Raw genomic sequence first — 13,358 nt, 5'->3', positions numbered from 1 at the left:
TCAATCATGATCAACAAAATGTTTCTTTCTTGACAAAAAAAGAAAAGTATTTGACTGTTGTCAAAAAAAGACAAATTATGTCGATAATGGTGGTTTTGCTAAAACAATAGAATAAAACATCCAAGGGGGTGAAAACGTTTTGGTACCATGGTTTCTGTGTGACCATTTATTCTACTGTAGTTTTGCACTACACTGGCAATTGAGGACAAGAATGCAAAGTCTTGCTTAGACATGTCTGATGTGAGCTGTTTTATATCTGAATTGAGGTTTGAATAGTATGTATTTGCAGGGAGTTCAGAGAAGAAAAAAAAGTTTGGTGGGATTTTTCAGAGGAAAAAATACACTGTGAATGATATCTATAATTATTTGATAAATAAATTGTAGACTAAAATCCTTGCAAAATGTACATTTTCCCTTAACATTTAACTATATGTATTGACATCTGGAAGCCACAGGAGGGAGCTGTTGAGCTGTGTATAATCCTTGTTTTCAGTTCAGTGCCTCACATTAACCATCTTTTAATCATTTGGTCTTTTTTTGTGCTCTCCTTAATGTGTCGATGCATGTTTCAGTGGGGGACCTTTTCAGACTTTCTGAAAAATGTTTTTGACTCTGACGTCTCACTCGCTGCTCGTTGCGTCTCCTTCTCGTTCCAGCTGGATCATTACCCGCCTGTGAACTACAAACTTCCAGATGCCTCAGACATTCAATTCGACCTGGTTAAGACGCTGTTCTTAGGAAAAGTCTACGGTGAGTAGCTTGCCACTTTTAACTTGTTTTCTTTTGTTTGTAGAACTGGTTATGGTGGACATGTTTTATTTCCAACTGCCTAGAAAGCTGAAGGAATATGACTCTTGAGGATAGTCGCTTATTAGTTGTCACAATTAATCATGAAATCCCCAGTGCAGATTTTCATTGAATCAACTAAATTCATGTGGGTTGCACTGCATAGTATTTTTTATCAAAACAACAGCAAAAACAAACTATGAGAAATCCCCAGATGTCTTGCAATGTTCTTTGAGGGCCAAGAAACCACCTTTCTCAAGCAATTAAATAGTTAAAAGTAAAAAGGTACCATAAATTAATGGGTAATTCAAACCTCTTTGCTGTTAATGTTTGTGTATGTATATTGCTGTCTTTCCATGTTAATTCCTCCTGATAATGCAGCAAATCACTTTCCCTACAGGGATGAGTAGAGCTAGCTAGCTATTTAGCGAGGTATCTCCCATAATCCCTCCATCATACTCCCATTACGCACTATCAACACAACATCTGTGCTATGGGGGAAAACAAAACCAAGGTCACCCTTCATCTCAAAGCAGCATGAAGATATTCGTCTTATTTGTAAGATATAACTCTAAATATCAATATAGTCCACATACTGAAAAGTAACCGTTAACATAGAAAGAAAACCAGAAGGATAATATTAAGGATAAGACGGGGGGAATGCTGTCATGAGAAAGACAGAAGAGGAGAGCTGCAAGGACAAAAGCTTGTATTTCTGCGTCTCATCGGATCTGTTCCATTTCTGTGTCTGAACCACAAAGACAAGAGAGGCTGTCAGACAGTTCAGCTATCAGGTTCTCTGTTTCAGAGCGAGAGAGAGGCCCCGTGCTTGGTACGCTAAACACACACTTTGATCACTGTGACATCTCTGCCTTCCCTTTTTTGCAGTCTGATTGCAGGATGGGATAAGCTGGCTTCAATAACAATGGAGCATTTCACATAAGATGACTGAGAGTCAGAGGTGTGTGCACCAGTACCCAGAGTGTTCATTATCATTAACGAGCAATAAACCATTCTCAGGTCATCAACTGTTCTGCAAAGCGATTTTCCATCCAATAGTAATTATACATAAACCCCTCCTGAAGAACTGCTTATTTATTCATTGTTAAACTGATGTAATAAGAGCATTGCTAACATTCCTGTTGATCAAGTGTTGGATTTTCCTTCTTTCGAGGCGCATTTATTCTCTTCTGAGTCATTCTTGGATGTGATCAACTGAAAGCTCACATAATGATGTATAAGACTTTTAGCACAATTTACATCAATCCTTTTCATCTTTGTAAACCCAAAGTGTAAAAAGATTTATGGCTTCCATTCTACTACCTGTTCAGATTTCTATTCATAATCTCTTTACTATGTGTGTGCTTCTGTAACTGTTCCACTTCAGCATTCTACACACAGGCACTTTAATGTATTCACTTTTTTTTTTCTTCTTTTTTTTTCTTCCTTACCATGTCCTTTTCAATTTGAGCCCTTAACTGAAGTGTTGTATCTGTTTCCATGTCTAAGGTCAAGAAATATGCAAAAGAAGCTGAAAAGAAAAGAACAAGCAAGAAGCAGCTGAGCAGTGGCAGAAAAGTGATTTTATGTTTACAGCTTTGAACCCAGGCAAAGTTCAATAGTCACACAAGAGTGGTGCTTGTTTCCAGAGTGAATTGAACTACTTTTGAAATTTTACGCCAGAATAGAATAGAATAGAATAGAATGTATTGACTCCCAAGGGGAAATTGCTAATATAATTTTAGGTCAAAACAGAAGAACCATTTTTGTTGGAAAAAGAGAAATACTTATTTTACCCATTTACTTTCAGAAATCAAGCCCACTTTACTTTTGCAGAAGACCTTTGGGGAAAGTAAGAGTAAGAATCTGAGAATTGTTTTCTAATGATAATTTGCCAAAGTTGTGGTGATCATTATTCCATGAATGGTTTGCTTTTGTAACTTTATTATAATGAATATCCTGTAACAGTAAACTGCTAGTGTTCATGTGCACATGAGGGTAATTTCATCCTTCCCTCCCTGTTTGATGTTTAACCTTGGTGTCAGGGAGAAAGCCCATATGCCCCGTCTCTCCTCTGTCTTGGTCTGTTTTTGCACAGTTATTGCATAAATCAGGTCATTCAACTAACCTTTATGACTGGAGCCAAAGGCAGGTCCATGCAACATGAAACATGGTGGTTTTTGTTTTGAAGCCTTGCTTAAAGGGCCATGTTAGGATCAGGGTGCCTGACTGGAGGTAGAGTACTGAAGGTGTATTCATCCATCTTTAGCTTTTTGTGGTATTTATGTATCATCAATGCAAAAGTTGACTGAAAGTTTGCCAATTCTTTTTTTTTTTTTTTTGCAAAATTCCTTAAGCTCAAGCAGATTGGATGGAGAGTGTCTGTGAACATTATTGTCATTTTTAAGTCTTTCCACCGATTCCCAGTTTAGTTGGTTCATTCTGCTACCTGAATTCAAACCAGGTGCCGCTATCTCCAGTCTACAAACGCCAGTGTCCTACATGTTATAAATTTTTTCCAAATCTAAATTACCTCTTCAACATGTCGTCAACTTCTGCAGAGGATTGGCAGCAAATTATCCACTTGATTACGATTCCTTGAACCAGGAGAACATTTAAATCTTGCAGAACAGCTGCTTTTGAGAGCTGATGTTGGGATAGCTTTTCAGATCTAAGCTATCCCATTTTATCGTTAGTTATATGATTAGGATAATTCTCCTAATGGAAGATAAACTACCCAATAGAAAAGTGTTTTATGACCCAACCCAACTGTAACCTCTGTAACTTTATTCCTGCTGTTCCTTTGTCTGCATGATGCTCTAAAACCTTCACAAAACAGTTGTTTTTACGCTGAAAATGACCAGGTTTTCAGATTTTATTGTAAGTAAAAAAAAAAAAGAAGAATTTTTTTGACTTTCTGCTTTACAGTTATTGACTGATCACTAAAATGCACTGGATATTGTGGCTGTAACGGGAAATATGTGGAAAAAGCTTAAGCGGTATGAGTAATTTCATGAGACCTATATGTGATAGATGTCAGTCTGTGGATTGGTGTTGGTCCAACGCAGATCTCTGCACCCACCTGGAATAGATGAGGGAGATGAGTCATGCCGCAGCCGGAGCAACAGAATCACATTCCTGTCTTCTGCGCTATAAATCTGTTGGGTCTCTCTCTTTCGGTGTGCGTCAGATAGAAGGAATAAATTCAAAGAAGAAACGAACTGAAGGAAAAGCATCATTAGAGACAGACGACTATAGCCCTCAGGGTAAATGCCATGTACTGTACATTAGCACCACACTAAAATTAAAAGTATCTGTTTTATTTCCACATATTTTTCCCTTTCTATAGATACCGCTAAAGAAAAACGCATGCCTGAAAGCAAATCTGCTAGTTTAAGGCTGAAGTACCTCTCTCTGAGTAATGTTTAGAGGAGCTAAATGCAACGCTTTTATTTAGGGACTGTTCAAATCTTTGATATTTATTTGATCATCCTTACTGTATTTTACTTCAGTTCTATTAGGGAGCCAAGATAACTTAAGAGAAAGTGCTCTATATGGCAGTATAAACAGAGCTGTTGGCGCAGAAATACACCGCTCATGGTCAGAAACGACCAAATCAGAGCCACTCTCAATCATGCTCATGCACGCGCTGCTCACACCTTCCCTCTGCTCTCCGCTGTACTTCAGCTCCTCCACCCACAGCAGAGCCTGCCTTGAATGTGCAGGCTGGCTAGCAACGCCGCCGATGACGGCAGATAAATATTCTAAACAATAGGAAACATATGTCTCCTATTCTAAAACAGGAGATATAAAAAATGAAATGTAAAATAACTATCAGAATTTTATATAGTGTAACATGTCTGACACTGACGGGGATCTGCTGCAGCCTCACAGTCAGTCAATAACAGGATTTAAACGTTGTTTTTTTGTCACAAAATGATAAAAAAAATAAATAAATAAAAAAACGGTGTTGGAGGCTTTTAGCCAGTCGTCTAAATAATCCTAAGATGTTTTGGTCAAGTACTTCTTGGACTGCTGAAGTGCAGGAATCAAACCTCTTAGCCAGCAGCTGTTTGAAAAGTACTCAATTTCCTGAACAGCTGAAGCCTTGGCATTAACCTGTTCATAATACGTATTTATAGAAATGTTGCTCTTTTCAACAGTATGGAGCAGGACTATTATATGACTTCGTTCAGGTCTGTCCGTGTGTGCCTTAGAGCAGCGATTCACTCCCTCGGTGTTTAGACTCAAATCGACTGCGTTTCCTTTTCTTTGGAATAGCATGTCACGATTAAGTCCAATCAATTTCCTTCCTCCAGAGTAGCCTTTGACCATCTCTGTTTTGTGTTGACCTTTGCATTGACAGCCACACAACATCCTGACTCCAGTCAAAGCTCTGATAAAACCCTGGTGTTGGATCAAGCTGATATCACAAATTTCCCTTCCTTTTCTGTCTCCGATTGGCAGCTTGATTACCTCTGTAACATCAATCTGTCCTTTGTGCTCAGACGGCTGTTTTGTGTGTACGTCTCCATACGTCTCGAAAGAATGACGTCATTACCAAAAAGCCACGAGTTGGATCTGGGATCGGGGAATCCTGATCCAGGCCACATCGGATCCTGGATCCGGGTTTTCTCCAGCAAGCGTCTGGGAGTGGGGGTGGGACTGCACTGCAGAGAAAAGGGAGGGATAGAGAGAGGTAAAAAAAAAAAAAAAGGGGGGGGGGGGGGGAAACAGGGAGAAAAGGAGATGCTTGTCAGTGTGTTGCTGTTTCCACATGAGCCACATAACAGAGAGAGAGAGAACATCTGAAAGAAGAAGAGAAGAAGGTTTGGTGCACAAACTCTTCACAGACACAAGTCTGTGTAGGTAACTGTGGTGAATGCATGCCTGTGTGTCCTCTGCTCGCGTTGCTGCTGCGTTTGCATGTGTGTGCCAAGGTTGCGGCAGGTCACTGAGTCATCTCGGCGAAAACTGAACCTCGAATCTGTATCTGAAGCAGAGAGTTTCATCCCGTCCTCTTTTGCCGCATTTTTTGTACTCATGGGTGGGAATGTTTTTCTTTCTTTCTTTCTTTTTTTACCGGTTTACTTGCTAGATGAACAGGATTATGGGAATTTATGTGTCTGTGCGAGTTCCCTGCAGTCACTTGTGTAGGTGTGTGTGTGTGTGTGTGTGTGAGAGAATCTGATCCGAAAAGAGCCATCGCAGACAGTGAGACAACGTCAACGTGTCTGTGTTGGTTTTTAATTGGTTTGGCGTGTTAACAAAATTAGCATCCTGGTCAAGGAGGATGCTGGAGGTGGCGCTGAAGAGCATACCTGTGTGTGTTTGTGTGAATGCATGTGGGTGTGTTCTCTCTGGTTGAGTGGGGAAAGCTGCAGGTATATTTGCTGTGCTTAAAACCGATCCTCATCAATCATCACATCCCGCTTTTCTAAGCAAACATTTATGTGACACCGCCTCCTGTTGTGTAGCTTTAGCTTAATTCAGACAAAAGACAGCTTTGTTTTTTTTTATGTGGCTTAACATCTAAAGCTAGAAAGTTACATTGTTGTCCTAATGCTGCAATTAGGACAATTTCAATTTACTGCAAAACATAAAGAACTTTTTTTTTTTTTTTTTTGCCAATTTATGATTTTTTAAATCACTTTTAAATGTTTGAAGAAAGCAAATGATTCTAAACTATTTATTCAATCTTGCCTCTATCCATTTTCCCATTTTTCCATCTGTTTATGTACTGCAGTAAAGATGCTTGTCTGCACCTCTCAGTAGAACATCTGAGTGTTTGTGCATGATCCAGATCTACTGGAGGGCGTGGTGGACGGACCCACATTGATATTCTTTTCACGCACCTCTAAACGCATCACGCTTCTCCATTACCTCGCACCAGCAACAATGTCTCCTCTCCCTCGTCCACCCCTCAATCGGCTTCTATTTGTCGCCATGGGAACCATTTGATTCCCCCTCTCTCCTCACTGTTTCTCTCCAACTCTTTTGTCCTTCACACTTTCTCCGCTTTGTTTTCCACCCACCTTTCCTCTTATAATGCCCGTTCCTTCTGAACCTTGGAGCCACACCCACCCTCTGAGCCAGTTCTGCCTGTCACTTCTCCTTCCCCTGTTTTATTCATCCAACTTACACACACACACACACACACTCACTAACACCCCATAACTACCAATTGTGTTTCTTTCTGCACCTCCTTTTTTGAATTATTCATGCAAACTGACTCACCGTCTTGAGGGTGCAGTCGACTCTTTTCAACGACGCTTCTGCCGTGTATTAACGTGCGTTTGGTCGAGATGGATTAACGAAGGGTCACATATGGTCACATATGGTCACACGCGAGCGAAGGACCTATAAATCAAACATGATGCTGCTTTTCATCCTGGCTAAATGAAGCAGTCCATTCTGTCTTCAAATTATAACCTGTGTGTGTGTGTGTGTGTGTGTGTGTGTGTGTGTGTGTGGAAAAGCTGTTTGCTTTGTGTTTTTGCCTATGTTTTATTGATTAGTGTAGAAAGCTGCTAACACAGGCTATGACCAAGCTTTGCAAACAGGAGATCAGTTTGTGGTTAGTGTTAAATCACTTGTAGGTGTTTGTAGATTAGTGTGCTGAGAGCCGGGACAAGGCAAAAGATTAATGAAAAGAAACAAGAAATCTAAGCATGTTAGATTTTTTGCTTCAATGGCCTCATGTATAATGCATACTTATGGATAAATATGTGCGTACCTTTCAATTTTCAATGCCTTGGATTGAGCTGTAATATTTTTTTCTTGTAAAGATACTGATTATTTGTTACCAAAATCCACCAAGCTTTTTTGAAACTATTTAAGATGCTTGTGAATAAATATCCAAGAATTTCTTCAAATGTTACTGCAGTTTAAAGCTGCTAATCCAAACTTTAAAGTAGTACACTATCTCCAGTTGGGTGTCACTTATTTTAAGTTTCTGCCTAAAAATGAGAACAAAAGGGTTTGAAAAAAAAAATCTATTTTTCTGAACGACTATAGCTAATGAGTCAGCCTCTTAATGCAGAGTCATACAAGTGGATCTGGATAAATCTGGAGTCCAGGTGGACAAAGAGAGACACAGAAGTAGCAACAATGAACGAGTCTGACTGGAATCAAAGACGCACGTTATCGCCTCGTTTTTTGGTTGCATAATTATTTTATCATTTCATCTTTAAAGTTGTAGCAGGCTTTTTTTCTGTTTTCCATTGGTGTGCACCTGGAGTAGAGATCCAATCTATGTAGTTTCTCTAGCAAGAATGCAAGAATTTCTTGGGTTCTGTTTGCAGTTTGGTTCAGAGTTCTGAGGAGCAGAACCTCCAACATGTGCCAGATGAAAACAGCAACTGCTTTTCTGGAGACACCATTTTTGTGTCCACTGAAGGAAGAAATTGTGTGACACCCAGTCTGGGTCATTGAGAGGTGACCACCAGTCCCAAAGCAACTTATCATTGCATCAAAATGTGTTATATATATATTATTATTACTAAGATATCTGGGGATTCTGTTCATCACTAGATCCTACATGTTGATAAAGTGCTGCTCATGAGATTGAGGATGTTTCGATAAATACTATTACGTAGCCTCAATTGCTACATTTAACAATCAGCAATTTATGGGACTTTATCATTTTCGACTTTCTGCCAGCCAAGAAGGTTCTGAAAGGTTATAATGTAACCCTTTTTTTCTGTAGAAGTTTATTTTTCCTTCTTGGACTAGTAATTGTAGTTTTCTATTGAATTCACTTTTGCCATATCTACTCTGTCTAAGCTTCTCAAACTGAGCCTCTTTGCAAGTTCAGCTCATAAAATGTAAGATTAGAGTTGATCCCCTGCTCCACCCTTTCTATACAATGCATTATAAAATCTGCCACATCCTTTGTTTGCTTTCTGACTTGCACTTTCCGGTAGTTTCCCGTGTGTATTGAAAATGTCATTGTGTGCAAAGGAGCCCAGTTGCAATCCCAGCAGAGAAGCATGTTAGTATTCACACACAGGGCCCCACAGTGATCAGCACATGTTCAAGCATACAGAAGAGAAGCATGTTCTGCATTTGAAAGATGGCTGGTACCAGTAAATCTGTCCGCTGTCCTGCTGTTTGGCACCTGCTGCTCTCCTCTTGTGTGTGCGTGTGTGTGTGTTTCTATCCACTCTTGTTGTGCACCTCATGCAAATTCCCAAACCTTTTCAACTTTTTCCACATTTGGTCATACTTTAACGCATTTTAGATCGAGATCGAGAGCCACTGTTTGACTTGTGTCTCGCCATAAAAATTGCTTTACTCATATTAATGTGTGTATTACATTCAAAATGCATAGCCATTGTGCAGACACACAGAGAAAAAATTAAATACAGAGAAACCATGTGCGTGGCATGAAAATTAAGACATAATACACAGACGGGGTGAAGTTTGTAGATCCAGGCACAAGAGGAATAAAAAAACAGGACTATTTCTGGTGCACACACAAGCTTGGATTGGACTCATCAAAATGAAATAGAGTTAGAATTATATTATCAACCATGTCCAGATACTCAGAATCCCATCATCCAGATTCATTAACGACGAGCGTGGTTGCACATGGAGGAGTCCTGTTAGTCATCATGAGGTCATAGCGTTCTCTGTGATTGTCCAAACATTTCCTTCTGGGTGTGTCCGAGGCCATGCAGCAGCAACAGACAAATTATTTCATTTAAAAAATTAAATCCCCCACTTAAATGTTGTATTATTCAGCGTCAAAGGGGGATTGCTTTGGAATCGGCAAGTTTAAAGTTTGCTATCCGAAACCATGTGTCGGAGAATCTTATTTCTTTCGTTTCATACAGTGCTGAGTTAACTAAGACAATTTAACAAGCTCCTCTTCTCCGTCATTTATCTCTGCATAGAAACTGGACCCATAGACCCCGTCCTCATCGAGAGATACAACAGCCCGGGTTTCATCGGCTGCCTGTCCCGCGTGCAGTTCAACGGAGTCGCGCCCCTCAAGTCTGCTCTGAGAAAAGCCGCAGACGCCCAGGCCGACAGCCACCCTGCGTCTGCCTCTCCTGTGTCCTACCAGGGCAAACTCGTGCAATCTAACTGCGGGGCTTCGCCTCTCACCATCCCACCAATGTCGGCCGCACCGAATCCCTGGCCTCTGGACAACACCGGTCGGTACTTCTAGAATAAAACTCTCTCCTGTAAACGTTCTCTCATATGAGGAGCTTTTTGTGGTCGACATTCCAACTTCTGAAATGTGCACAAGCAATATATCCTATAATTAGGCGAGATTAAAGTAACAAAACGTCCTTTCATGCTACAAGCCTAACATACAAATCATTATCAAGATACGTCTTGAGCTGAAATTATGTATTTAATCGTGTACGAACTTTAGAAATGAACCATGATAATCGTCTTACACGACAACAATTGCTTGCATTCATGAAAGGATTTGCAAAGAGGTTTATTTATACCTCTACCAGCAAGAATTTTTTTTTTATTTTTTTTTTTATGTTTTGTATTTAGTTTCAACTCCACATTTCAATTTGTCTTACTGGGAATTTGTTATAAATCAACTCCAGTCTTGCATAAATGTGAAGAAGGAAAAAAATGTATGATTTTGAAATGGCTTTACAGACGGATGTTTCACACGGTTGTACCCATCCCCATTTACTTTGTCGCCCATAAATAAATTTCAGTGGAACTAATTTCATTGAGAAGTTACCTAATTTATAAATAAGGTCTACCTCTTTATTCTCAGCATGTCAGAATATTAATGAATAAACTTCATCATAAAGACAAGAAACACAGAAAATTCAGAAATAAATCTTACAAGAATTCAAGGATAGCATTAATTAAAGAGACAGTAAAAAAAACAGAAATTTGTGTTTTTCCTTTGCTTTTACAAGCTGGTCTAGACTTGCTGTACGTTACACTTTCTTTTTGTTGATGCTTTTTCCTGTCCCTTTTCTCTTCGCCGTGCAGATGCAGAGACTCCCCTAAATGAAGAGCGAGTCATTCCTGATGGAGTTAACAGGGACTCGGCCATCATTGGAGGTGTGCCACCGCTACTTATGTTTCGTGTATGAACACTGCTAAAACAATATATGCGGAGAAAGAGTTGTCATAGTTCAACCTGATATAAAAAGATCTGGAAATAATGTCTCACTTGTTCTGGTCAGAAGCCTTGTTTTGGGTGTCGTGTCTCATTTTGTAATAGAAAATAAAATAAAATAGTAAATGAAAGGGATTTACACTTTGAAATGGCAGTTTTCAAAAAAATTAATTTAGGCAGATTTTGGTTAAAAATGCACATTAAGTAAGATCAATGACATGTTTTGCGTAATTATTTTTGATCTCCACATGATGATTCATATGCAGTAATCATAATACCCTGCAGTAAAAATGTGTAAAAGCATGAAATAAATTCTTATTTTAGTAGCATGGACTAAAATGTAAACGGAGAATTCACTTTATTATCTGGTCAATGCCATTTTTAAAATAAATGCAAGAAAAACAAATGAAATCTATACCTGACATTAATATTTTGATTAGAGATTTTGGGATCTTCTTATTCATAATCCATGACTTTCTGTTTCCCTGGGGTATAAATTTGGTGTGACACCAGTGCACATTTTGTTTTAGCCACTAGTCTAGTGCATGGTAATTAGGATAAGTGGGATGGGAAAAAATTCAGGTGGATCCAGCTTGCAACAAATGATGTGGGAATGTGGCGGAGAACGTGCTGAAGTAAAGAGTCCATAGGAGACGAAACCGAAATCTGGTAAATTATTTTAAGCATCAATGCTTGCTATGTGCCAGGAAATGTGGATGGCACTGAAAACGTAGGCGGCGGACCAATGAAAACTTTGAAGTGAGGCAGCAGACGGGACTGAAAGCTCAGTACATTCGACGTGCTATCTCTCTCTTCCACAGGGATCATCGCAGTGGTGATCTTCACCATCCTGTGTACGCTGGTGTTCCTGATCCGCTACATGTTCCGTCACAAAGGCACCTACCACACCAACGAGGCCAAGGGCAGCGGGGAGTCGGCCACAGAGTCGGCCGACACGGCCATCATCGGCACCGACAACCCAGAAACTATCGACGAATCAAAGAAGGAGTGGTTCATTTAACGGGCTGACGATGGGACTCGGACAGAGCAGGCAAAATGCGAGACCATCGTTGCTCACAGATGGAGGAAGATTAATCACGTGACCGACCACTGGCGATAAAGAGGAGTGACTGTTCACAAGGACAACAAACTCCCTGAGAAGATGAGGGTCGTGGGGAAATTTCTGTTCCATTCTTTTTTTTTTTTTAATATATCCAGAGTATTAGAAAAAGAAAAGTCGGACGCTTATCCTGAGGAGTACAGCTGTAAAAGACTATACATGTATATACTAACCAGCTTATCCTTCTTTGTATCGTGCTTGGGAGTTTTCAGGAGTCCTTTGAATACTGTGTATGACAAATAATTACACTTACTGGATGGTGTAATAGCAAAGATTTATTGCCAGTCCTTGTTTGGTTTTGATTTTATATTTAAACAGAAATCTTATATAAGAAATGATCAAATCAACATGCCAAACATTTTGTTTGTTTTTTATCTTTTTCTTTTCTTTTTTTTCCCATTTTTCAAGCTGTAGTCGCACCAGTCTGTCAACACTCGCATTCATCCAGTGGAGCACATCCTGTAACCTGGTAACATAAGAGTTTATCATGAATGCCAAAAGTCTCTTTGTAAATATATTTTGTGTCAGTTTTCCTGAAAAGATTTATTTAGAGTCCAAAATGCCAATGAGAAATGTCATATCTATATTACAGTAATATATCTGTCCATTATATTATATATGTGTAAAATACAGAGTTTTATGTTTAGGTCTCTCATGACTTTCGATTGTACGGGACGCTCCCTCCTGTGGCGGCGCAGAGAGGGGTTTCTCAGAGCTTGATGGCAAATTGTGATTTTTCCACCGATGGTTTAGCTCATCATCATGGCAGCTTTCTTTGAGTTTATGAGTGAAACCAAGAGCCTTTACTCATTCGGACGCGAGCGGTCAGTTTGTTTCTTTGCCAAACACTTTGGTCTTATTTTCAAAGTTTGCGGATATCATTTGGCGTTGAAGGTTTTCTTTGCATTCTTTTTCATGTTAAATGGAGCCATTTCTAACGTGTGCATGTACGCAGTGTGTGTAGGTCAAATGCTGAACAAAGTGCCAGAGGAGGCAGCTTCACAGTTTTTCTTTATGCACTTAGCTCCGAGCGTTGAAGGAGCCTGAAGCAGCATGAATTTAAAGTAAAAACTCCGAACACCACCAGGGATGAAGTTAGGATGGTAATTGGCTTACGAATCTGCTGTGCCTTTAAGGTGTTGAGCCATATCGCCTTTTCTTCTGTTACTTAACTTAGACCCATAACAAAAACTTGACTGATGCTGCATGAAATCTATTCAGGTTTTCTTTTGCTTCCTTCGTAAGATGGTGCTCTTCAGTTTCGCACAAAATGCAAACTCCAGCCAGTTTTTCCCAGCCCATCAAGTATGTCGGCGACGGTAAGAAAGTTAAGCACCCAAATGGAGA

At 39.7% G+C, this 13,358-nt stretch overlaps 1 protein-coding gene and 1 long non-coding RNA gene across 2 annotated transcripts in view; one reads left to right on the top strand and one right to left on the bottom strand.

The window, feature by feature from the left end:
• The window catches only part of LOC106938517 (contactin-associated protein-like 2), a 73,503-nt gene extending 60,510 nt beyond the window's left edge, over nucleotides 1-12,993 (top strand). The window contains exons 7-10 of the mRNA XM_015020592.1: nucleotides 657-750; nucleotides 9,684-9,947; nucleotides 10,762-10,833; nucleotides 11,713-12,993. Coding sequence (XP_014876078.1) covers nucleotides 657-750; nucleotides 9,684-9,947; nucleotides 10,762-10,833; nucleotides 11,713-11,912 — 630 coding nt within the window. The 3' untranslated portion in view covers nucleotides 11,913-12,993. The remainder of the gene's footprint in view (nucleotides 1-656; nucleotides 751-9,683; nucleotides 9,948-10,761; nucleotides 10,834-11,712) is intronic.
• Nucleotides 961-5,651, bottom strand: LOC106938518 (uncharacterized). The gene is made up of 2 exons (XR_001422640.1): nucleotides 4,446-5,651; nucleotides 961-3,868 (listed from the first exon to the last, which is right to left on the bottom strand). It is a non-coding gene; the product is annotated as an uncharacterized LOC106938518 (long non-coding RNA).
• Nucleotides 12,994-13,358: the final 365 nt, after the last annotated feature.

This window comes from Poecilia latipinna, unplaced genomic scaffold, assembly GCF_001443285.1.
Source record: "Poecilia latipinna isolate Pla-1442-1.1 unplaced genomic scaffold, P_latipinna-1.0 Scaffold2612, whole genome shotgun sequence".
NCBI lineage: Eukaryota > Metazoa > Chordata > Actinopteri > Cyprinodontiformes > Poeciliidae > Poecilia > Poecilia latipinna.
This window is presented reverse-complemented; position numbering and strand designations above follow the sequence as displayed.